Here is a 25177-nt window from a genome sequence, read left to right as displayed (position 1 = left end):
TAGATACATTCAGAGGAGACAGATGGACAGAGAGGTTTAGATACATTCAGAGGAGACAGATGGACAGAGAGGTTTGGATACATTCAGAGGAGACAGATGGCCAGAGAGGTTTAGATACATTCAGAGGAGACAGATGGACAGAGAGGTTTAGATACATTCAGAGGAGACAGATGGACAGAGAGGTTTAGATACATTCAGAGGAGACAGATGGCCAGAGAGGTTTAGATACATTCAGAGGAGACAGATGGACAGAGAGGTTTAGATACATTCAGAGGAGACAGATGGCCAGAGAGGTTTAGATACATTCAGAGGAGACAGATGGCCAGAGAGGTTTAGATACATTCAGAGGAGACAGATGGCCAGAGAGGTTTAGATACATTCAGAGGAGACAGATGGCCAGAGAGGTTTAGATACATTCAGAGGAGACAGATGGACAGAGAGGTTTAGATACATTCAGAGGAGACAGATGGCCAGAGAGGTTTAGATACATTCAGAGGAGACAGATGGACAGAGAGGTTTAGATACATTCAGAGGAGACAGATGGACAGAGAGGTTTAGATACATTCGGAGAAATGTATTATTCAGAAAGTATTCAAAGTATTCAAACCCCTTGACTTTCTCCACTTTGTTACGTTACAGACTTATTCTAAAATAATTATTCATCAATCTACACACAATACCCAATAATGACAAAAGCAAAAAACAGTTTTTTTTAGAATGTTGGCAAATTTATTTAAAAAAAAATCTCAAACTGAAATATGACATTTCCATAAACATTCAGACCCTTTACTCAGAACTTTGTTGAAGCACCATCGGTGGCGATTACAGCCTCCAGTTTTCTTGGGTATGATGCTCCCTGCTTGGCATACCTGTATTTGGGGAGTGTCTCCACGTTCTTCTCTGCAGATCCTCTCAAGCTCTGTCAGGTTGGATGGGGAGTGTCGCTGTACAGCTATTTTCAGGTCTCTCAGGAAATGTTTGATCAGGTTCAAGTCGGGGCTCTGGCTGGTCCACTCAAGGACATTCAGAGACTTGTCCCGAAGCCACTCCTGCATTGTCTTGGCTGGGTGCTTAGGGTCGTTTCTTGTTGGAAAGTGAGGCTTCGCCCCAGTCTGAGGTCCTGAGCAAGTTTTCTTCAAGAATCTCTCTGCACTTTGCTCCATTCATCTTTCCCTCAATCCTGACCAGTCTCTCAGTCCCTGCCGCTGAAAAACATCCCCACAGCATGATGCTTCCACCACCATGCTTCACCGTAGGGATGGTGCCAGGTTTCCTCCAAACGTGTACGCTTCGCATTCAGGCCAAAGAGTTCAATCTTGGTTTCATCAGATCAGAGAATCTTGTTTCTCATGGTCTGAGAGTCCTTTAGATGTCATTTGGCAAACTCCAACTGGGCTGTCATGTGCCTTTTACTGAGGGGTGGCTTCCGTTCGGCCACTCGGCCATAAAGGCCTCATTGGTGGAGTACTGCAGAAATAGTTGTCCTTCTGGAAGGTTCTCTCATCTCCACAGAGGAACCCTGGAGTTCTGTCAGAGTGACCATCGGGTTCTTGGTCACCTCCCTGATCAAGGCCCTTCTCCCCCGATTGCGCAATTTGGCCGGGCTGCCAGCTCTAGGAAGAGTCTTGGTGGTTCCAAACTTCTTCCATTTAAGAATGATGGAGGCCACGGTGATCTTGGGGACCTTCAATGCTGCAGACATTTGTTTGGTACCCTTCCCCAGATCTGTGCCTCGACACAATCCTGTCTCGGAGCTCTACGGACAATTATTTCGACCTCATGGTTTGGTTTTTGATCTGACATGCACTGTCAACTGTGGGACCTTATATAGTCAGGAGTGTGTGCCTTTCCAAATCATGTCCAATCAATTGAATTTACCACAGGTGGACTCCAATCAAGTTGTAGAAACATCTCAAGGATGATCAATGGAAACAGGATGCACCAGAGCTCAATTCCGATTCTCATAGCAAAGGGTCTGAATATTTATGTAAATAAGGTATCTTTTATTTGTAATAAATGTACAAACATTTCTAAAAACATGTTTTCACTTTGTCATTATGGGGTATTGTGATGTCATTATGGGGTATTGTGATGTCATTATGGGGTATTGTGATGTCATTATGGGGTATTGTGATATCATTATGGGGTATTGTGAATGTCATTATGGGGTATTGTGAATGTCATTATGGGGTATTGTGATGTCATTATGGGGTATTGTGATGTCATTATGGGGTATTGTGATGTCATTATGGAGTATTGTGATGTCATTATGGAGTATTGTGTGATGAGTTTGATATTCCTTTAAAATAAATATAGGTTCTTATTCTGATGACATGGTGATCGATGCTTGGCTGCTGTTGAACAAATATTCTCGCTCTTATCCATAACAATCTCATCATATAAGCTAGCCGCGCCGCACCGGTTGTTGTAAAACAGATTAAAGGGATAATCACTGCGCTAGTTAGCAGTTAGCGCCAGTTAGCAGTTAGCGCCAGTTAGCAGTTAGCGCCAGTTAGCAGTTAGCGCCAGTTAGCAGTTAGCGCCAGTTAGCAGTTAGCGCCAGTTAGCAGTTAGCGCCAGTTAGCAGTTAGCGCCAGTTAGCAGTTAGCGCCAGTTAGCTCCAGAAACAACCTTCAAACTGCACGCAGAGACATAAAATAGTATCCACGAGTTCATCTGACTCCGGGTAAGTTGCAAAATATCCCGTTTAACGTGTTGTGAGGACATTTACATTTAATTCAATGTTTCTTCACTTTAAAAAAAAACATTGTAAAAGTCAGGTTTACCTCATGCGTGTTTCATTGGGCCCAAAATTGGATCTTACTATACAAACATTGCTATGTACGTACATTCATCATCCCCCCCCCTCCCCCCCCAACAACAGCTCAGTTTCACAAGCGATGCACTTCTACTCAGGTCGATTTTAAAACTGTTCGTACAACGAAGACGCTAAACAAGTGAAGTTGTATAATATGATTATTGTGTTTACCTGATGGCAGAGATGTTTTTGGTCCTCTGTCTGTCCAGATGCTCGGCCCTCTCCTCCAACTCATTCAGCTGGTCCTGGATCTCTTTGGCTCGGTCTCCTTCTCCACTCTCCTCAGCCATAGCCTGGAGGAAGACACAAGTCAAGTTCATTTGTCCTGCAACAGGATACACATGGTACGCAGGACAATGAAATGCTGATCTGCAGGTATAAGGTGGACACCACATGAACAATAAATGGAATCAGAAAATACAACTCTATGGAATCAACAGAGTGTATGCACACACACTGCACACACACCGTACACACACACCGTACACAGGAGATGTTAATTTATCTACCTTATCTTTGAGTAGTGATGTTTTCTTCATGGCGTAGTTGGAAGGAGCCTTTCTGAATCTGTCTTTCTCTTTAACAATCTGTGGATCAACAAACAAGGTCAAAGTTCAACACTGTAATGAACATCATTAATATGGCACAGAATAGGTATGACCGGGAAATAAGACCAACATTACATCCCCAATGGCACCCTATTCCCTATATAGTGCACTACTTTAGACCAGGGTCCTATGCCACCCTATTCCCTATATAGTGCACTACTTTAGACCAGAGCCCTATTCCCTATATAGTACACTACTTTAGACCAGAGCCTATTCCCTATGTAGTGCACTACTTTAGACCAGAGCCCTATTCCCTATATAGTGCACTACTTTAGACCAGAGCTCTATTCCCTATATAGTGCACTACTTTAGACCAGAGCCCTATTCCCCTATATAGTGCACTACTTTAGACCAGAGCCCTATTCCCTATATAGTGCACTACTTTAGACCAGAGCCCTATTCCACCCTATTCCCTATATAGTGCACTACTTTAGACCAGAGCCCTATTCCCTATATAGTGCACTACTTTAAACCAGAGGTCTATGGGCACTACATAAGGAACAGGGTCCCTGGTCTAAAGTAGTGCTCTATATAGGGAAAGGAGGTGATATTTGAGACGGACAGATACTCACGTCCTCGATGTCTTTGTCGTTGAATTTGTAGTTACAAGCCTCTTTGATGACCTGTTCCTTCTTATTGATCTCATCTAGAGTGGGAACCTGCATACTGGCTATGATCATCTGTAGACAGAGAGGAGAAACATCAAGAGAGACTCTGCTCTACGACAGGGCCGACGCAACCAGGTATAACAGAACCCTGTTCCTTCTTATTGATCTCATCTAGAGTGGGAACCTGCATACTGGCTATGATCATCTGTAGACAGAGAGGAGAAACATCAAGAGAGACTCTGCTCTCCGACAGGGCCGACGCAACCAGGTATAACAGAACCCTGCTCCTTCTTATTGATCTCATCTAGAGTGGGAACCTGCATACTGGCTATGATCATCTGTAGACAGAGAGGAGAAACATCAAGAGAGACTCTGCTCTACGACAGGGCCGACGCAACCAGGTATAACAGAACCCTGCTCCTTCTTATTGATCTCATCTAGAGTGGGAACCTGCATACTGGCTATGATCATCTGTAGACAGAGAGGAGAAACATCAAGAGAGACTCTGCTCTCCGACAGGGCCGACGCAACCAGGTATAACAGAACCCTGCTCCTTCTTATTGATCTCATCTAGAGTGGGAACCTGCATACTGGCTATGATCATCTGTAGACAGAGAGGAGAAACATCAAGAGAGACTCTGCTCTCCGACAGGGCTGACGCAACCAGGTATAACAGAACCCTGCTCCTTCTTATTGATCTCATCTAGAGTGGGAACCTGCATACTGGCTATGATCATCTGTAGACAGAGAGGAGAAACATCAAGAGAGACTCTGCTCTCCGACAGGGCTGACGCAACCAGGTATAACAGAACCCTGCTCCTTCTTATTGATCTCATCTAGAGTGGGAACCTGCATACTGGCTATGATCATCTGTAGACAGAGAGGAGAAACATCAAGAGAGACTCTGCTCTCCGACAGGGCCGACGCAACCAGGTATAACAGAACCCTGCTCCTTCTTATTGATCTCATCTAGAGTGGGAACCTGCATACTGGCTATGATCATCTGTAGACAGAGAGGAGAAACATCAAGAGAGACTCTGCTCTCCGACAGGGCCGACGCAACCAGGTATAACAGAACCCTGCTCCTTCTTATTGATCTCATCTAGAGTGGGAACCTGCATACTGGCTATGATCATCTGTAGACAGAGAGGAGAAACATCAAGAGAGACTCTGCTCTCCGACAGGGCCGACGCAACCAGGTATAACAGAACCCTGCTCCTTCTTATTGATCTCATCTAGAGTGGGAACCTGCATACTGGCTATGATCATCTGTAGACAGAGAGGAGACATATCAAGAGAGACTCTGCTCTCCGACAGGGCCGACGCAACCAGGTATAACAGAACCCTGCTCCTTCTTATTGATCTCATCTAGAGTGGGAACCTGCATACTGGCTATGATCATCTGTAGACAGAGAGGAGAAACATCAAGAGAGACTCTGCTCTCCGACAGGGCCGACGCAACCAGGTATAACAGAACCCTGCTCCTTCTTATTGATCTCATCTAGAGTGGGAACCTGCATACTGGCTATGATCATCTGTAGACAGAGAGGAGAAACATCAAGAGAGACTCTGCTCTCCGACAGGGCCGACGCAACCAGGTATAACAGAACCCTGCTCCTTCTTATTGATCTCATCTAGAGTGGGAACCTGCATACTGGCTATGATCATCTGTAGACAGAGAGGAGACATATCAAGAGAGACTCTGCTCTCCGACAGGGCCGACGCAACCAGGTATAACAGAACCCTGCTCCTTCTTATTGATCTCATCTAGAGTGGGAACCTGCATACTGGCTATGATCCACAACATTCATCTTTCCCAGTCACTTTGGATATTCCCTTGGCAAGATTTGTAACAATAGACTAGTAGTCTACCAGGAGGAGGAGTTCAAGCAACCATGCTCCTCTATCCACAATCAGCACGTTCCCTCTGGTACTTCCTCAAGTCAACCATCCAACCAACCAGAAATCTCAATTTCCCACTTCCTCAAGTCAACCAGCCAATCAGCATGCTCCTTCCAGTCAACTCACCGCCTCCTTCCACTTCATGAACTCGTTTTCTGTGAACTCTTGATTGGACACAAACTCCAGTCTGAAGACTCGGGTATCACCACCATGCCTAGAGGAGAGAGATTATGGGACGGGGCACAGAGAAACCGTCACAGACGAAGAGACAGAAATAGCGAAACGGGAAGAGAGGAGGAGAGAAACAGGAAGAGGAGAGAGAGAGAGAAACAGGAAGAGGAGAGAGAGAGAGAAACAGGAAGAGGAGGTGGAGAGAAAGCGGAAGAAGAGAAGCCAAGGGTAGTAGCAGGTAAGAGGAGAGAGAAACAGGAAGAGGAGGTGGAGAGAAACAGGAAGAAGAGAAGCCAAGAGTAGTAGCAGGTAAGAGGAGAGAGAAACAGGAAGAGGAGGTGGAGAGAAACAGGAAGAAGAGAAGCCAAGGGTAGTAGCGGGTAAGAGGAGAGAGAAACAGGAAGAGGAGGTGGAGAGAAACAGGAAGAAGAGAAGCCAAGGGTAGTAGCAGGTAAGAGGAGAGAGAAACAGGAAGAGGAGGTGGAGAGAAACAGGAAGAAGAGAAGCCAAGGGTAGTAGCAGGTAAGAGGAGAGAGAAACAGGAAGAGGAGGTGGAGAGAAACAGGAAGAAGAGAAGCCAAGGGTAGTAGCGGGTAAGAGGAGAGAGAAACAGGAAGAGGAGGTGGAGAGAAACAGGAAGAAGAGAAGCCAAGGGTAGTAGCGGGTAAGAGGAGAGAGAAACAGGAAGAGGAGGTGGAGAGAAACAGGAAGAAGAGAAGCCAAGGGTAGTAGCAGGTGAGAGGCGAGTAGTTTTAAATGAAGGATGTCGTACTGTAACTGTAGTCCTTTGTTCGTCCGGGTGGTTCCCAACTGGTACACTTTAGCCGTCTCTACCACGTCAACTATTTCAGCCACCTTATCACAGGGAATTACAAGAAATACTCATTATTGAACAGAACTGAAAATATCAAAGTTAAATCGGAAATAAGTTTCCCAGACACGGAGATTCAACATTGAGCAGGATGTTCAGTCTAGGACCAGGTTTAAACATGCACTCAAGATATTTAAAAATAATAATAATAATTAAATAACTTTTACTGTTGTAAATAATATCCCACGAATTAACACAGTAATGTACAAACACATAAGGGTAAAGAAAATATATGTTTTGACCAAAATAGTTTTTTTTCTCCATTTTTGTTTTTTGACACAAGTGCAAACTTCAAGGAGTGGTAGGCCGGTGTCCTCTGATGTCATCAGCCTCCATCTTGCCTGAGGAACTAACGAGGAGCAATAGAGAACTAACGAGGAAGCCCCCCCCCCCACGCCGTGTGGATACCTGGACCACCTATTGAGATGTGCCTTTAGTTCAGTAAATCAGGTGATAAATGAGGTGAAAAAAGGAGTGGGGTAGGACTTTAATCTGTCTCATGGGGAAACAGCCCCAATAAATGCATCTTGTTACCCTGTAAACTGGTTTGCTACTACTGTTCCCGATGCCGATCCGTACGAAGCAGCCGCTGACGGTCTTCTGGAAGAACGGCATGTGGCACCAGCGCTCCAGTTTGTGTCGGGACAGACGGACACGGTTCAGCTCGTCTGGCAGTGACACGGGCTGAGACTTTGGTGGCGTCTCCTCTTTCCTGGAAACATCCCGAGACAGAAAACATAGAAACACTGGTCACCGATCGTTGGTCACAGATCGTTGGTCAAGCAGAACGGTTTCAAATAGTCAAAAAATATATATATATTTTTTTAAGTTACAAGGTTACTGAAATGAGATTTCTTAGACCAACTAAATATTGAAGACCAAATTCAACAAAGTAATTTAGACCTATTAAGGAACTACTAATTTGCAGTGTTTAACATTGAGCTCCAGTACTACTAGGAACATTTAAAAAATAAACCCACAGCTGATGGATAGATACTCACTCTTCGTCTTCGGAATAAGATGAAGAGCGTGAACTGCGATCGCTCTTTACTGAGGATTTGTCTTCGTCCTCCTCCTCTTCCTCCTCCTCGTCGTCAGAGTACACCTCGCTGGTCTTCAGGGGCTGCCGTTTCGCCAGGAGCTCCGCTGTCCTCGTTTTCTTTTTCTCTCTCTCCGCTTTCAGTTCCTCCATGGCCTGAGACTTTTTATCCAGCTTCTCGTCCCGTTTAGTTCTCCTCTCCTTGTTGTGGGACATAACCTAACACAATAAAAAGTATTTAAAATGACTTTTTCCACATTGTGTTACATTACAGCCTTATTCTAAAATGGATTAAATAATTTTTCCCCCCTCATCAATCTACACACAATACCCCATAATGGCAAAGCTGAGTTTTTTTTAGATCTTTTGGCAAATATATTTTTAAAAACAAACAGAAATAGCTTATTTACATAAGTATTCAGACCCTTTGCTATGAGACTTAAAATTTAGCTCAGGTTCCTGGTTCCATAGATCATCTTTGAGATGTTTCTACAACTTGATTGGAGTCCATCTGTGGTAAATGCAATTGATTGGACATGATTTGGAAAGGCACACAGCTGTCTATATAAGGTCCCACAGTTGACATGGTTTGGTTTTTTGTGCTGACATGCACTGAGGTCGAAATATTTGTGTCGAGGCACAGATCTGGGGAAGGGTACCAACAAATGTCTGCAGCATTGAAGTTCCCCAAGAACACAGTGGCCTCCATCATTCTTAAATGGAAGAAGTTTGGAACCACCAAGACACTTCCTAGAGCTGGCCGCCCGGCCAAACTGAGCAATCGGGGGAGAAGGGCCTTGGTCAGGGAGGTGACCAAGAACCTGATTGTCACTCTGACAAAGATTCAGAGTTCCTCTGTGGAGATGGGAGAAACTTCCAGAAGGATAACCATCTCTGCAGCATTCCACCAATAAGGCCTTTATGGTAGAGTGGCCAGATTGAAGCCACTCCTCAGTAAAAGGCACATTACAGTCCGCTTAGAGTTTGCCAAAAGCCACCTAAAGACTCTCAGACCATGAGAAACAAGATTCTCTGGTCTGATGAAACCAAGATTGAACTCCTTGGCCTGAATGCCAAGTATCATGTCAGGAGGAAACCTGGCACCATGATGGCAGCATCATCATGCTGTGGGGGATGGTTTTCAGTGGCAGGGACTGGGAGACTAGTCACTTTACCCTGCCTTCATGTACATATCTACCTCAAATACCTTATTATTATCTATCCTGATGTCTAGTCACTTTACCTTCATGTACATATCTACCTCTAATACCTTATTATTATCTATCCTGATGTCTAGTCACTTTACCTTCATGTACATATCTACCTCAAATACCTTATTATTATCTATCCTGATGTCTAGTCACTTTACCCTGCCTTCATGTACATATCTACCTCAATTATCTATCCTGATGCCTAGTCACTTTACCCTGCCTTTATGTACATATCTACCTCTAATACCTTGTTATTATCTATCCTGATGTCTAGTCACTTTACCCTGCCTTCATGTACATATCTACCTCAAATACCTTAATATTATCTATCCTGATGTCCAGTCACTTTACCTTCATGTACATATCTACCTCAAATACCTCATTATTATCTATCCTGATGTCTAGTCACTTTACCTTCATGTACATATCTACCTCAAATACCTTATTATTATCTATCCTGATGTCTAGTCACTTTACCCTGCCTTCATGTACATATCTACCTCAAATACCTTATTATTATCTATCCTGATGCCTAGTCACTTTACCCTGCCTTCATGTACATATCTACCTCAAATACCTTATTATCTATCCTGATGTCTAGTCACTTTACCCTGCCTTCATGTACATATCAACCTCAAATACCTTATTATTATCTATCCTGATGTCTAGTCACTTTACCCTGCCTCCATGTACATATCTACCTCAAATACCTTATCTATCCTGATGTCTAGTCACTTTACCCTGCCTTCATGTACATATCTACCTCAAATACCTTATCTATCCTGATGTCTAGTCACTTTACCCTGCCTTCATGTACATATCTACCTCTAATACCTTGTTATTATCTATCCTGATGTCTAGTCACTTTACCTTCATGTACATATCTACCTCTAATACCTCATTATTATCTATCCTGATGTCTAGTCACTTTACCTTCATGTACATATCTACCTCAAATACCTTATTATTATCTATCCTGATGTCTAGTCACTTTACCTTCATGTACATATCTACCTCAAATACCTTATTATTATCTATCCTGATGTCTAGTCACTTTACCTTCATGTACATATCTACCTCAAATACCTTATTATTATCTATCCTGATGACTAGTCACTTTACCTTCATGTACATATCTACCTCAATAACTTATTATCTATCCTGATGTCTAGTCACTTTACCCTGCCTTCATGTACATATCTACCTCAAATACCTTATTATTATCTATCCTGATGTCACTTTACCCTGCCTTCATGTACATATCTACCTCTAATACCTTATTATTATCTATCCTGATGCCTAGTCACTTTACCCTGCCTTCATGTACATATCTACCTCAAATACCTTATTATTATCTATCCTGATGTCTAGTCACTTTACCCTGCCTTCATGTACATATCTACCTCAAATACCTTATTATTATCTATCCTGATGTCTAGTCACTTTACCCTACCTTCATGTACATATCTACCTCTAATACCTTATTATTATCTATCCTGATGTCTAGTCACTTTACCCTGCCTTCATGTACATATCTACCTCACCTTAATATTATCTATCCTGATGTCTAGTCACTTTACCCTGCCTTCATGTACATATCTACCTCTAATACCTTATTATTATCTATCCTGATGTCCAGTCACTTTACCCTGTCTTCATGTACATATCTACCTCTAATACCTTATTATTATCTATCCTGATGTCTAGTCACTTTACCCTGCCTTCATGTACATGTCTACCTCTAATACCTTATTATTATCTATCCTGATGTCTAGTCACTTTACCCTGCCTTCATGTACATATCTACCTCAAATACCTTATTATTATCTATCCTGATGTCTAGTCACTTTACACCTACCTACATGTACATATCTACCTCAATACGTCATACTCCTGCACAATGCGTCTTTAGAAATGTTTCCAGAAGATGAACTCACCACCTGCAGGTCCTGATGAGTCCGGTCTTCATGATGACCGGATGATCTCTCTCGTTTCTTCCGTTCTTCCTCGTCCTTCTTTTTCTTCTCCTCTTTCTCCTTCTTCTTCGCCGTCTTCAGTTTCTTTTTAATTTCAAATCTGATACAGAAGATGTTCGATTATGGGATGTACATAATTATATATATATATATTTATTTAACTAGGCAAGTCGATTAAGAATATATTCTGATCAGGCAATTAGGACAATCACGGGGATTTGCAACATGTCTTTGGTGTGTTATTCAGGACTTTCTTTTAGAAATTCTTCATATATATACATACATACATACATACAGAGCAAAAATATCAACGTAACATGCAACAATTTCAAAGACGTTACCGAGTTACAGCTCATATAAGAAAATCTGTCAATTGAAATAAATTAATTAGGCCCTGATCTATGGATTTCACAAGACTGGGAACACAGATATGCATCTGTAGGTCACAGAAACCTTTAAATAAATAATTGTAGGGTCGTGGGTCAGAAAACCAGTCAGTTTCTGATGTGACCAACATCATGCGGCGGGACATCTCTTTTGAGTTGGTTATGAATGATGGCCTGTAGAATGTTGGCCTGTTCCTGTTGAACATGTCGTCGTACACGTCGATCCAGAGCATCCCAAACATGCTCAACGGGTGACATGTCTGGTGAGTATGCAGGCCACGGAAGAACTGGGACATTTTCAGGATCCAGGAGTTGTCTACAGATCCTTGAGACATGGGGCCTTTTTATTTATACCTTTATTTAACTAGGAGAGTCAGTTAAGAATCAAATTCTAATTCATAATGACGACCAAACCCGGGCAGCGCTGGGCAAATTGTACAGCCTGGATTCGAACCAGGGTGTCTGTAGTGATGCCACTAGCGCCGAGCCTTAGACCGCTGCGCCACTCGAGAATCCCTAAAGGCGATGGTGGCGAATGAATAACAACAACGGGCCTCAGGATTTAGTCAAGGTATCTCTGTGCATTCTAATTGCCATTGATAAAATGCAATTATGTGCCAATTCCCTAACACAACATTGGCAGCGGCTTATGGTAAAGAAATTAACATTTAAAATGTTGTTTTTATATTTTTGTTGAGCACACACACACCATCTCAGTCTCAGCTCTCCCGCCCGCCCGACCACAGTCTCAGCTCTCCCGCCCGCCCGACCACAGTCTCAGCTCTCCCGCCCGCCCGACCACAGTCTCAGCTCTCCCGCCCGCCCGACCACAGTCTCAGCTCTCCCGCCCGCCCGACCAGTCTCAGCTCTCCCGCCCGCCCGACCACAGTCTCAGCTCTCCCGCCCGCCCGACCACAGTCTCAGCTCTCCCGCCCGCCCGACCACAGTCTCAGCTCTCCCGCCCCCCGACCACAGTCTCAGCTCTCCCGCCCCCCGACCACAGTCTCAGCTCTCCCGCCCGCCCGACCACAGTCTCAGCTCTCCCGCCCGCCCGACCACAGTCTCAGCTCTCCCGCCCGCCCAACCAGTCTCAGCTCTCCCGCCCGCCCGACCACAGTCTCAGCTCTCCCGCCCGCCCGACCACAGTCTCAGCTCTCCCGCCCGCCCGACCACAGTCTCAGCTCTCCCGCCCGCCCGACCACAGTCTCAGCTCTCCCGCCCGCCCGACCACAGTCTCAGCTCTCCCGCCCGCCCAACCACAGTCTCAACTCTCCCGCCCGACGACAGTCTCAACTCTCCCGCCCGACGACAGTCTCAACTCTCCCGCCCGACGACAGTCTCAACTCTCCCGCCCGACGACAGTCTCAACTCTCCCGCCCGACGACAGTCTCAACTCTCCCGCCCGACGACAGTCTCAACTCTCCCGCCCGACGACAGTCTCAACTCTCCCGCCCGACGACAGTCTCAACTCTCCCGCCCGACGACAGTCTCAACTCTCCCGCCCGACGACAGTCTCAACTCTCCCGCCCGACGACAGTCTCAACTCTCCCGCCCGACGACAGTCTCAACTCTCCCGCCCGACGACAGTCTCAACTCTCCCGCCCGACGACAGTCTCAACTCTCCCGCCCGACGACAGTCTCAACTCTCCCGCCCGACGACAGTCTCAACTCTCCCGCCCGACGACAGTCTCAACTCTCCCGCCCGACGACAGTCTCAACTCTCCCGCCCGACGACAGTCTGTCTCAACTCTCCCGCCCGACGACAGTCTCAGTCTCAACTCTCCCGCCCGACCACAGTCTCACCTTATATTCTTCATATGAATAAATGAACGCGGCTCTGTACTCCAAGGATCACTTTTGCTTCTTAGTCCAGGACTAGGCTAAAATTTGCATCCAGGAAACTGTCCCTTATAGTTCCAACTTCCTGAAGTAGACTTACCTCCTCTTGAGCACCTCCCTCTTCTCTATCCTATTGAATAGCTCCTGCTCCCTCTCCTTCTCTGTCATCTGCTCCAGCTGAGCCCTGTCCTCCTCGTCTCCCATCAGGTCCTCTCCGTAGTCGTCCCTGAAGACATCGTCCTCCGACGAGGAGTCTGAGCTGGAGGCAGAGCTGTTGCTCTCGGAGTCAGACACCTCACCTGGAGGTGAGTTAGCATTATTAGTTGGTAGATACGCAAGAATCAAAATGGTCAAATAAACCACTGGCAGCAATCAACAGCTCTTGGGGTCTATCTCAATTAGTCTTTAAAAGATTCCTTGCATCCCATCTCCTTCTCAAGTGTATATAGAATGAGAAGATCCAAGGTCTCTCCCCTCGGGTCATCCTCTCCAATGTGTTTTTAGAAGGAGCCAAAGAGAGAGGATGAGAAGTATAGAGGAAAGATGAAGGGGGGGGATGAGCCCGGGGTCTCAGGACAACGTACCCTCCTCGGGGGCAGAACTGTCAGCTGAACTGTCTCCACCAGAACTACCGGACGATGCAGCTTTATGTGCCTTCTTCTTCGCGGCCTCTTTCTTCTTCTCTGTTGTTGTCGGTTTCCCTGGCTTAACTTTCTTCTTGACTTTAGGACCACCGGCGGTCCACTAAGTGAAAACAACATACACAGAAAAATCAGTAAACACAATGTTGTCACGTGGAGCATCAAGGACTGTATAAAAATATAGTGATAATAACATGACTCTTTCATGCCACCTAGTGTAAGGGCTGGTTTCCTGGACCCTGGTCAATCCTAGTCAGGGACTAAAACATTTTTCTAAAAAAAAAAAGATCCTCAGTTGAGCAAGCTTCTTAGTACAGGAAACCAGCCCTAAGGAGATCAACATAGATATAGAGAGGAGATTCATACCTCATCGTCGCTGTCTGATGTCTCCGAGTCTGATGAGGCTGCAGGCTTACTGACTGGCTGGTCATCCTGTTGGTTATCCTGCTGGTCATCCGAGTCCACCCTCTTCCTCTTGGTGGCCAGAGACAGAAGCTCCTGGGGGCCACAGGGTGAGAGACAGAGGTGAGTGCCTGAACTCCTGATACAGTACATCAAAACAGACAAAGTGGACAAGCTGACATCCTATAATAAAAATAGGTGTTGTTAACAGTTCATATGGATTGAGACGGAAGCGCCTGGGTGCCACAGGGTGAGATACACAAGACAGAGGGGTAAGTTTAAAGCATGGGCGATTGTGTCTGAAAAGGCTTTCACAGTGATAAGACAATGGGCAGGTAAAATAGTGGAGGAGCTTACAACATATATATATTTTCGATAGTTAATATGGATTGACTTATACAGGATGAATTCTGTATGGCCTGCTCAGAGGACAGCAGAACAGGTAAAAGTTACATTTTTGTTGACTAAACCTTTACAGTATATTTAGAGGCTGTTGCATGTGTGGTACTATAGTTTATCAGTCACTCGCTTTTATTATGTGGTCTTATTTTACAGTGAGAAACTTAAATGATTTTATTTTAATATGGTGCTGTGTAAAAAATATATATGAGCCATCATTCGGTAATATACCTACCTCCCTGTTGAAGCTTGTGTCAACGTTTAACTGTATGTTTACCAAAACAAAATGTAATCAACAGGCCGAATTGTTGCTAGCTACCTAACTAAATTACTATCAGGAGGTATAATAGCAAAGATGGCAAATTACCACCTTCACTGCTACATGTAAGGCTATGCTAAATCTACGATTGACATGTCTTTATAGCAACACCACTGGCTGTACAGAAACGGGACAGTCTATCGGACGCTAGCTGGTTAGCTAACATTAGCTAACTGTGTGTCAACATTTAACTTCAGCTGCGCCCCTTCGGGTCATGCAGAAAGATTGCGTTATAAATCCGTAGGTCACTGTATTATTTGATTAGCAAATTATCACAGATTATTGTCGTTGCCACATGATACTATAAACTGGAATTGAATAAAGCCAATAAAACGTCAGGCCTATGGCGCGGTGTTTTCCTCCAAAACTCCTAGGCACAGCTAACATTACCTAGGTTGTCAACACCGAGAGCGGAAAAAAAAAACCACATAGAAACCTCCTTACTTGATCTAAATTATCATCACTGGCGCTGTCTTCAGAGTCAGAGTCAATAACGACTCGACCTTTCCGTTTCTTTACATTCACCATGATTAAAGCTTTATGTTTCGTCTGTGGTGGCTGTTGAACTAAAACTCCGCAGTCCTCCACAACGGGCCGATATACAACTGAACATTGTCGCAACGACTGGAGAACAAGCGGAACTGAAAATCACCGGCAGTGATTTCAGGTAGGACTTTTATCTGGACGGAACACAACCTTGGATTGGTACGCTTCCGTATTTAAAAAAAACATCATAATTACACATTTATAAAAAAATCGGTTAGAGATTATACTGATTTTTATTCTACGCTACAAAGTGAAGAACACAATGCTGTTTACTTAAGGTCTATTTGTAAATAAATTCGTGAGACCGATCCGACCGGTAACAAGTTCAGTTGTCAGTCACCGGGTAAGTAACGTTAACGACAGAAAAAAAAACCATTGCATTTCCTGCTATCAAAATGAGTTGATTGATATTGTACATTCTGTTATTCACTTAGCTTGTCTTCATATGACTATTAACCAGAACCTGGATGTCCTGTTACAGACTGTTGATGTGGTCATATAGCTAATGGCTTAGTCCAATATTTCACTAAAGGAGCCAAACGTTACTCCTTAGTCCAATGTTACATGTTTTGTATAAAGGGCGAATTGACTATGTAAACCAAAACAGCCAAGTACTCATCTACATGTGTTGAAACAAATCCCTATACTTTAATATCACATCAAAATAATTTCTCAAAGCGCAGTAACATGGAGATATGGCCGTGTGGGAATCCTAACCCTATAAACGGTGTGTATCAATTTAATTGAATTCTTGCAGATATGAAATATAAGGACCTTATGCTTCCAAAACAGTACCGCAAGAAATCAGTGTTTTAATGTTCAGACTGAGCGTCGCGGCACAACAAAGCATACCTTTTTACAGAAGATGCTTTCGTCATCGTCATTGACTTTTGTGTAATGGAACTGAGTGAGATGATCAAGGGATACCTATGGCAATGAACATGATAATGCCCTGGCTGTGACATTGTACTTGCTCCTCTTGACAGTCAATCCTTAACGACCACTTTTGTCTCCCCCCCAACAGTAAGGCAAGAACCCAGGATTGTTTTTTATGGCAGCTACACATTTCACCCCAGCAGTGAGATTTCTTGGATCCTGCTACAAACAGAGACTCTTGACCCCACACCTGTCTGTGGGATGGAGGGCTATCTCTGGAGGAGAGTACAGACGGCCAGGCCAGACACAGGACAACACCCCCATATGGAAGAAGTTTGACTTCAATAAAGGTGTGGAGGGGATACGAAAGCATTTCACTCTGCTGAAGAATGAGTTTCTGGGCCGCTGGACAGGGCCAGAGGGAAAGCCACTGATTGAACATATCCTGGAACAGACCAGGGTGATCTGGGAGTTCAGAGGGCCAGAGAGCCTGGAGCAGTGGACAGTGTCTTCAGACCAAGAGATCGGCGGGAGGAGTGAGGCCTATCTGAAGCTAGGCAGGAACAACGCTACATGTCTGATGTATGGGACCCTCTGTTCTGCTCCCCCCAGGGACGGAGAGACACGATATAGTGGATACTGCACTCTACGTTCCAAACCGCCCATGGTTAGTACTGATCTGGCACCCTGTCTTAACTTAGCCCGGGTGCCAGTCCGTTTCTGCCCTCTTGCCAATGAGTTGGCATGATTATACAAACACCGGTACTCAGGCTAGTCTTTCCTCCCCAGTAAGATTAAACGGCTGCCAAACATTGAGCACGTCCTTCCATCAGTTCCATTACTCATCCTTGGGAAGCATGGCCATGCGAGATGTTAACCCCCCCCCCCCAAAAAAACATGTTTTCTCTAGGGTTCGTTTGACAGTAAGAAGCATCACGATTGGTCCAGCTTCAACACCCTGCACCTGCGTATCCGTGGGGACGGGCGACCATGGATGATTAACGTCGGTGCGGAGACCTACTTCTCACACCAGAAGGACGACATGTACAGTTACTTCCTGTACACACGGGGAGGACCTTACTGGCAAGATGTCAAGGTACAGCTTAGCCAGGGACACTTTGTTGCCAATGCCATGTAATAGGGACGTTATGATTCCATAGTCTACATATTAGAGGCATGTTTCGTTTTATTACAGTCCATTTCCATCTGAACGTTGCGTTCTACTGAACGCGTTCCCAGTCTCCCTTGCTTGGTTTTGGCTTTTCGTTTAAGGAAACTGTCTTCAATTGTTTGTGTCTCACACAGCACATAGGAAATGAGCGAGGCTATCGCCGTGAGATCTTAGTTGTGACTACTATGGGACACGACCGAGGCTATCGCCGTGTGATCTTAGTTGTGACTACTATAGGACACGACCGAGGCTATCGCCGTGTGATCTTAGTTGTGACTACTATAGGACACGACCGAGGCTATCGCCGTGTGATCTTAGTTGTGACTACTATAGGACACGACAGAGGCTATCGCCGTGTGATCTTAGTTGTGACTACTATAGGACACGACCGAGGCTATCGCCGTGTGATCTTAGTTGTGACTACTATAGGACACGACCGAGGCTATCGCCGTGTGATCTTAGTTAGTCCAGAAGTATTTGGGTGCTAACATTTGATTGCATCTTTACAGATTCCATTCTCAAAATTCTTCCTCTCTAGTCGCGGGAGGGTACAAGATGATCAGCATCCTCTCTGGTTGGACAAAGTAAGAAAAATTATACTCTAAGTACTACATAGTACTCAGACATGGGTAAAATGACGATTCACTTGCTAGGTTTTTGCAACTCTTAATGTCTGTTTTGTGCTCCTAGGTTAACACCATAGGAATAACGTTGGGTGATAAGGCAGACGGTCCATTTCAACTGGAGATTGATTTCGTTGCCGTGTGTAACGACCGTGCACACACAGAGGAGTTCGCATATGAGGTATACAAGAGGAACCCTGAAGTCTGAAGACAACAAGCATCACCTACCAAGTCCCCCCCCCAAAAAAGTCTGCTTCAGGAAATGCCAAATTTACTACATGTATTTACAATTCTGGAAAAAGTACAACAAACTTATACGCACTGTAAAACATGTGAATTACAGATGACCAAAATATTTAACATGTTAATGTGAACAATAAAAGTACATAACATTGTAATAGTGAAGTTGTTTGAGGAACTACAGAGGAAAATTGAACAATCATAACAGTACAGAGGACAGATGCAGTAAAAACAGGGTCTAATCTTTACAGAAGAGTGGGGGGGGGGGGGGGGGGGGGTGACAGAATAATTAGGTCATGACGAGGCCTCGTCTGGCTCCAAGCATGTTCACTTTCTTCTGCTTCCTGTCTTCAGTCTGTTTTGTCCTCCTTTGCTCCCTTGAATAAAAATAAATATGGAAATCAATACAGCCAATCGGAAAGAGAACAAGTTTCAGGACAGACACTCAATTAGTTCCCTTGGACTTTTTTTTTAACTGAGTAATCAATGAACGATTGACAAAAGCTGGGAATTCAATTACTCAAATTCCCCCTCCACTTTTCCCTTTTTTTGTTCCCGACACTCACCTCGTCTGAACCGGGTGCTGTTTGTAGTTCTTCTGGTGTGAAAGAACAATCTGAGACTGGTCAGCGGTGTTCTCCTTGGTCTCTCCATAAGGCTTCAGCTTCCCTACAGACACGATAAGCCGGGGCGTTATCGACTAGACGCGATAAGCCGGGGCGTTATCGACTAGACGCGATAAACCGGGGCGTTATCGACTAGACGCGATAAGCCGGGGCGTTATCCACTAGACGCGATAAGCCGGGGCGTTATCCACTAGACGCGATAAGCCGGGGCGTTATCGACTAGACGCGATAAGCCGGGGCGTTATCGACTAGACGCGATAAGCCGGGGCGTTATCGACTAGACGCGATAAGCCGGGGCGTTATCGACTAGACGCGATAAGCCGGGGCGTTATCGACTAGACACGATAAGCCGGGGCGTTATCGACTAGACACTATAAACCGGGGGGCATTATCGACTTACCCTTGTGAGGCTTGTAGGTGAGAGGCTTAGAGAGACTGGCCTTCAGATCAAAGTTGGCCTTGTTGGTTCCAGGAGTGTTAGAAAGAACACTGGTGTTTGCATTAAACACAAATGCTGTTCCTAATTAAAAGAAAGGAAAAATACCAAAGAAAACAGGAAGGAATCAATTCAGTTGTAACGCAAAGAAAACGCAAAGTAAAGACTACGTAGAAATGAAATTTAACGTGATCTTGATCTAGAGAGGACGTTACCTGGCGTCTTGGTGCTAGAGGGAACAGAGGGCCTGTTGACTTCACGGTTCCCGCCAACTTTAGTCTCTTTCCCAGGAGTGACGAGTTCCACGCGGGTTGACGGGCGCGCTGGTGTCTTGACCATGGGCCTCTTGTGCTCATTATCCCGAGTAGCCTGAGAGAACCTTTACACAAACCAACAGTTGGACTTAATCTGTAACATTTCATTCTAGAAAACGGTCACCTTGAACAAAAGCTAGTTAGTTAACTTCTATTTTGCAGCAACTCGTCACACAGGGCATGGTGTGAAGTTCATCACGAGAGGTTTAACCAAGAAGTTTCAGTAGCACTGTAAAGTACTTGGTACTAACTAAATCAGACCGATGTTTTTTTTTAAAAGACTCACCGGACATTGATCCTGCAAGTGGACAGGACTGTGGGTCTGAATGGAACAACAGTGTCCTTCTGAGGGGAGTTGGTGCCAGAGACCCGGGTCTGTCTGCGTTTGTCTGTAGCTGGCTTACTGGCTGAGAGTCTACTTTTATCAGTGGCAGATTTGATGGCTGAGACCCGGGTCTCTCTGCGTTTGTCTGTGGCTGGCTTACTGGCTGAGAGTCTACTTTTATCAGTGGCAGATTTGATGGCTGAGACCCGGGTCTGTCTGCGTTTGTCTGTGGCTGGCTTACTGGCTGAGAGTCTACTTTTATCAGTGGCAGATTTGATGCCTGAGAATCGGGTCTGTCTGCGTTGGTCTGTGGCAGGTCTCTGGGATGCTGGGCTGAACAGGGAGGCACAGCTCGACATCTGGAAAACACATCAAGGACTGATCACACCAAGCAACAATTGAATAGGAACCAATTAAGAAGCTAAAAAAAGATTCAACATGTACTGCTTACCCCTGGGGTTTTTCCTTCAGTCGGGTTAGAAAGAGTCTTATCGGAGAGAACCTAAAGAATTTAAAAATACAATATATAATTAACCATTTGATACATTTATGAATTAGCTATGCTATTTTGTAATTAATAGTTCCTTGGGCTAATTTGACATTGAACATCAAACCCCCACCTTGACCACAACACAAACACCACCTCTATTATATACACTGCTCAAAAAAATGAAGGGAACACTTAAACACAAAGTAACTCCAAGTCAATCACACTTCTGTGAAATCAAACTGTCCACTTAAGAAGCAACACTGATTGACAATAAATTCCACATTCTGTTGTGCAAATGGAATAGACAACAGGTGGAAATTATAGGCAATTAGCAAGACACCCCCAATAAAGGAGTGGTTCTGCAGGTGGTAACCACAGACCACTTCTCAGTTCCTATGCTTCCTGGCTGGTGTTTTGGTCACTTTTGAATGCTGGCGGTGCTTTCACTCTAGTGGTAGCATGAGACGGAGTCTACAACCCACACAAGTGGCTCAGGTAGTGCAACTCATCCAGGATCGCACATCAATGCGAGCTGTGGCAAGAAGGTTTGCTGTGTCTGTCAGCGTAGTGTCCATAGCATGGAGGCGCTACCAGGAGACAGGCCAGTACATCAGGAGACGTGGAGGAGGCCGTAGGAGGGCAACAACCCAGCAGCAGGACCGCTACCTCCGCCTTTGTGCAAGGAGGAGCACTGCAAAATGACCTCCAGCAGGCCACAAATGTGCATGTGTCTGCTCAAACGGTCAGAAACAGACTCCATGAGGGTGGTATGAGGGCCCGACGTCCACAGGTGGGGGTTGTGCTTACAGCCCAACACCGTGCAGGACGTTTGGCATTTTCCAGAGAACACCAAGATTGGCCAATTCGCCACTGGCGCCCTGTGCTCTTCACAGATGAAAGCAGGTTCACACTGAGCACGTGACGGTCTGGAGACGCCGTGGAGAACGTTCTGCTGCCTGCAACATCCTCCAGCATGACCGGTTTGGAGGTGGGTCAGTCATGGTGTGGGGTGGCATTTCTTTGGGGGGCCGCACAGCCCTCCATGTGCTCGCCAGAGGTAGCCTGACTGCCATTAAGTACCGAGATGAGATCCTCAGACCCCTTGTGAGACCATATGCTGGTGCAGTTGGCCCTGAGTTCCTCCTAATGCAAGACAATGCTAGACTTCATGTGGCTAGAGTGTGTCAGCAGTTCCTGCAAGAGGAAGGCATTGATGCTATGGACTGGCCTGCCCGTTCCCCAGACCTGAATCCAATTGAGCACATCTGGGACATGTCTCGCTCCATCCACCAACGCCACGTTGCACCACAGACTGTTCAGGACTTGGCGGATGCTTTAGTCCAGGTCTGGGAGGAGATCCCTCAGGAGACCATCCGCCACCTCATCAGGAGCATGCCCAGGCGTTGTAGGGAGGTCATACAGGCACGTGGAGGCCATACACACACTACTGAGCCTCATTTTGACTTGTTTTAAGGACATTACATCAAAGTTGGATCAGCCTGTAGTGTGGTTTTCCACTTTAATTGAGTGTGACCCCAAATCCAGACTTCCATGGGTTGATAAATTTGATTTCCATTGATCATTTGTGTGATTTTGTTGTCAGCACATTCAACTATGTAAAGAAAAAAGTATTTAATAAGAATATTTCATTAATTCAGATCTAGGATGTGTTATTTTAGTGTTCCCTTTATTTTTTTTGAGCAGTGTAGTTCAACTCTGACCCTGCGAGGTCCAGAGACCGCTGGTTTTCTGTTCTTACCTGATAATTAAAATTGCACCCACCTGGTGTCCCAGGTCTAAATGAGTCCCTGATTTAAAAAACAACACAGTGGAACTGGCTTTGAGGTCCAGAGTTGAGGGGTAGAGTTCATTACCTTCAGTTCCTTCACGGAACTTCTGAACAAATCAACTTGCTTGGTCTTCCTTTCCACGTACGAATCGATTGACTCCATCCTCTTGAAATGTGCCTCGTGGAGCTTTCTGAAGTCTACAATAGAAAGGGTGTAAATAATATATATATATATATTTTTTTTCTTCTCTTTCTCTCCCCCGGGTCAGAATTTTCACTACTTATCTTGAGGCTTAATGTATTCCCGGACAGACATCGTTTCAAGCAAGGACCTAAACATTTTTTTTTTAGATCCTGTAACTACAGAACATATGATTCAGATGACTAACTTGGTGTCGTAGGCTTCAGCATCGACTTAGTCCTCTTCAGGAGCCCCTCGTGGCGAGGGATCTTTCCCACTGGCTTCACCACCTCCTGTCCCTCTCCTATGCAAAGCAATATGAGAATGTGATCGATAATATTTTTTTATTTTGACATTTTAGTAAATTTAGCAGATGTTCTTATCCAGAGCGACTTACAGGAGCAATTAGGGTAAGTGCCTTGCTCAAGGACAGAAAGATTTTTTACCGACTCTGGTCTTCGAACCACCAACCTCTTGGTTACTTGCCCAATGCTCTTAACTGCTAGGCGACCTGCCACCCTAATGGATGTTACTGAAACCAGAGTTGATGCTCTACATAAAACACTGCCACCAGACTAACCTTTCTCAAACGTCACTGCCGGGGCTGCATCTTTGTGGCCAGGTTCAGGATGTGTCTGAACATTGGTTTTCTGTGCCTCCTCCACTGGTGCTGCCGTCCCAGAATCCTTAGCGGCAGACGTTTTCCTTCTCTTAACACTCCCTTGGCCGATTCTGGGTTCAACCAGCTTCTCAAAGATCTAGATCAAAAACACCATAGTTCAGTTTCTCAAACAGAGCTAACACATATCCTTTCTTAACATAAAAAGACACATGGAGACCACTGTCGGGGCACACACACACACACCTCATCTTCAGGCTCCTTCCTCTTCTTCGGTCGCCCTCTACCGCGACGTTTGGTAACAAACTCCTGAGTTTGATGTTTTAGGAAAGGCTCATCGTCAACCTGTGACGAATGGTTGACTTCCTGGGTTGAGTTGACATCATCCTGTGCAGCGATGCCAGTCTCATCTCCCTGCTAAATACACAACCAGAGGTTTGCTACTGGCTGTAAATCTACACGGCAAACATAGCTAGTTGTAAAACACACGGAAAGAAAGTTAAGGAGATAATCGGTGTACCTTGCAGATCGCGTAGAAGTGTAATAAGTTGCGTTTTTAAAATGTCAAGTGCACAAATTACAGTGAAACGCCTTTCTTGCAAAGATGTTCTTATTCCAACAATGCAGTAATCAATATCAATTTACACCTGTATTTAACTAAGCAAGCCGGTGAAGAACTAATTCTTATTGACAAAGACAGCCTACCCCGGCCAAACCCAGAAGACACGGGGCCAATTGTGCTCTGTCCTATGGTACTCCCAATCACGGCCGGATGTGATGGAGCCTGGATTCAAACAAGGGACAGTAGCGACACCTTTTGCACTGAGTTGCAGAACCTTAGATCGCTGCGCCACTCGGGAGCCCTATGCAGTAATCAATGTAGTAGTATAAAGTATATGCAGTCACTTTACCTCTACCTACATGTAAATGTTAACCTCGACTAATCTGTGCCCCCCACACATCGACTCTGTACCTGTACCCCTTGTACATAGCCTTGTTACTGTTGTTTTATTGTTGCTCTTAAAATTAGTCATTTTTCTATTTTCTGATTTACTTCCAAGTTTATTTAGTAAATACCTTTACACATCTGCATTGTTGGTTAAAAGGCTTGTAAGTGTGTTGTATTAGGCGCATGTGACAAATTAAAATTGTGATTTTAAGTAAAATAGAACAAGAACAAAAACGAGAGAAAATAAAAAAGAATTTGAACAGAAGTTGGAGGGAGCTTCAAGCCAGAACTTAACGTACCTCCACTGCAACATCTCCCTGCTGCTGGAAATGCTCCTTGAGCACCTTCAGAAGCTTATCAGCCTTAAATAAAACACAAAGTTAGCTAGGTTATACACTGCAAAACAACGTGATGGATAATATAGTAAGTTAACTAGCTGTTAGTTGGGTGACGTTAGCTAGCTAACGCGTTAGCTAACCCACCAACAACCCAATACAGTTACTGTTTACGATTTATTGTACCTTCAGTTTTGAGGTTTTGAGCCCAATCTCCTTCGCAAGACTGCGTAATTCGGCATACTTCATGGAATCCAATTCCATTTTTTTTTCTTGTTTTACCTAAAAAACAAACAAATTAGTTTGTCGCTTGAACACGTTTTATCTAACCCGCTCCGACTCACAGACAATTTATTTTGTCGCGCCTGACGGTTAAAATGCTCAGGTTCAAAAAACTGGAGTATAAGACATTTGATTGGCTGGCAGATGTACACGGAAGTACCTCGCAACCAATCAAAAGTCATTTC

The 25177-nt window shown here is 44.9% G+C and overlaps 3 protein-coding genes across 5 annotated transcripts in view; 1 reads left to right on the top strand and 2 right to left on the bottom strand.

Annotated features, from left to right (window-relative positions):
* rtf1 (RTF1 homolog, Paf1/RNA polymerase II complex component) overlaps window positions 1–16013 on the bottom strand; it is a 23387-nt gene extending 7374 nt beyond the window's left edge. Inside the window, exons 1-12 of the mRNA XM_036955357.1 lie at window positions 15635–16013; window positions 14437–14568; window positions 14014–14173; window positions 13530–13728; window positions 11166–11304; window positions 7980–8236; window positions 7513–7690; window positions 6880–6962; window positions 6063–6150; window positions 3999–4106; window positions 3328–3405; window positions 2990–3111 (exon numbers count right to left, since the gene is read on the bottom strand). Coding sequence (XP_036811252.1) covers window positions 2990–3111; window positions 3328–3405; window positions 3999–4106; window positions 6063–6150; window positions 6880–6962; window positions 7513–7690; window positions 7980–8236; window positions 11166–11304; window positions 13530–13728; window positions 14014–14173; window positions 14437–14568; window positions 15635–15718 — 1628 coding nt within the window. The 5' untranslated portion in view covers window positions 15719–16013. The remainder of the gene's footprint in view (window positions 1–2989; window positions 3112–3327; window positions 3406–3998; window positions 4107–6062; window positions 6151–6879; window positions 6963–7512; window positions 7691–7979; window positions 8237–11165; window positions 11305–13529; window positions 13729–14013; window positions 14174–14436; window positions 14569–15634) is intronic.
* On the top strand, window positions 15850–18920 carry ndufaf1 (NADH:ubiquinone oxidoreductase complex assembly factor 1). The gene is made up of 5 exons (XM_021574915.2): window positions 15850–16079; window positions 16761–17279; window positions 17523–17708; window positions 18293–18367; window positions 18474–18920. The coding sequence occupies exons 2-5, from the start codon at window positions 16788–16790 to the stop codon at window positions 18612–18614; spliced, it is 894 nt and encodes a 297-aa protein (XP_021430590.2). The 5' UTR covers window positions 15850–16079; window positions 16761–16787; the 3' UTR covers window positions 18615–18920.
* LOC110498286 (nucleolar and spindle-associated protein 1) lies at window positions 18670–25177 on the bottom strand. 3 transcript variants are annotated; one of them, XM_021574912.2, is made up of 12 exons: window positions 24897–25177; window positions 24675–24737; window positions 23673–23843; window positions 23388–23565; window positions 23016–23111; window positions 22712–22824; window positions 20799–20849; window positions 20309–20706; window positions 19924–20087; window positions 19673–19792; window positions 19213–19315; window positions 18670–19023 (listed from the first exon to the last, which is right to left on the bottom strand). In XM_021574912.2, exons 1-12 carry the CDS (start codon window positions 24972–24974, stop codon window positions 18936–18938), a joined length of 1623 nt encoding a protein of 540 aa, XP_021430587.2. In that variant the 5' UTR covers window positions 24975–25177; the 3' UTR covers window positions 18670–18935. The 3 variants fall into 3 exon arrangements, with proteins under 3 accessions (XP_021430587.2, XP_021430588.2, XP_036811253.1); XM_021574913.2 differs by having other exon boundaries at window positions 19673–19786; XM_036955358.1 differs by lacking the exon at window positions 19213–19315 and having other exon boundaries at window positions 18672–19023.

Source organism: Oncorhynchus mykiss, chromosome 19 (genome assembly GCF_013265735.2).
Source record: "Oncorhynchus mykiss isolate Arlee chromosome 19, USDA_OmykA_1.1, whole genome shotgun sequence".
In the NCBI taxonomy this organism is placed as follows: domain Eukaryota; kingdom Metazoa; phylum Chordata; class Actinopteri; order Salmoniformes; family Salmonidae; genus Oncorhynchus; species Oncorhynchus mykiss.
This window is presented reverse-complemented; position numbering and strand designations above follow the sequence as displayed.

Coding starts and splice junctions, on each gene's coding strand:
- ndufaf1 (XM_021574915.2), top strand. CDS start 16,788: ATGGCAGCTACACATTTCACCCCAGCAGTGAGATTTCTTGGATCCTGC. Junction 17,280..17,522: donor TACGTTCCAAACCGCCCATG/GTTAGTACTGAT, acceptor TGTTTTCTCTAG/GGTTCGTTTGACAGTAAGAA. Junction 18,368..18,473: donor ATCCTCTCTGGTTGGACAAA/GTAAGAAAAATT, acceptor TTGTGCTCCTAG/GTTAACACCATAGGAATAAC.
- LOC110498286 (XM_021574912.2), bottom strand. CDS start 24,974: ATGGAATTGGATTCCATGAAGTATGCCGAATTACGCAGTCTTGCGAAG. Junction 23,566..23,672: donor GGAAGGAGCCTGAAGATGAG/GTGTGTGTGTGT, acceptor TTTTTGATCTAG/ATCTTTGAGAAGCTGGTTGA. Junction 20,850..22,711: donor GTTCCGTGAAGGAACTGAAG/GTAATGAACTCT, acceptor TAAATTCTTTAG/GTTCTCTCCGATAAGACTCT.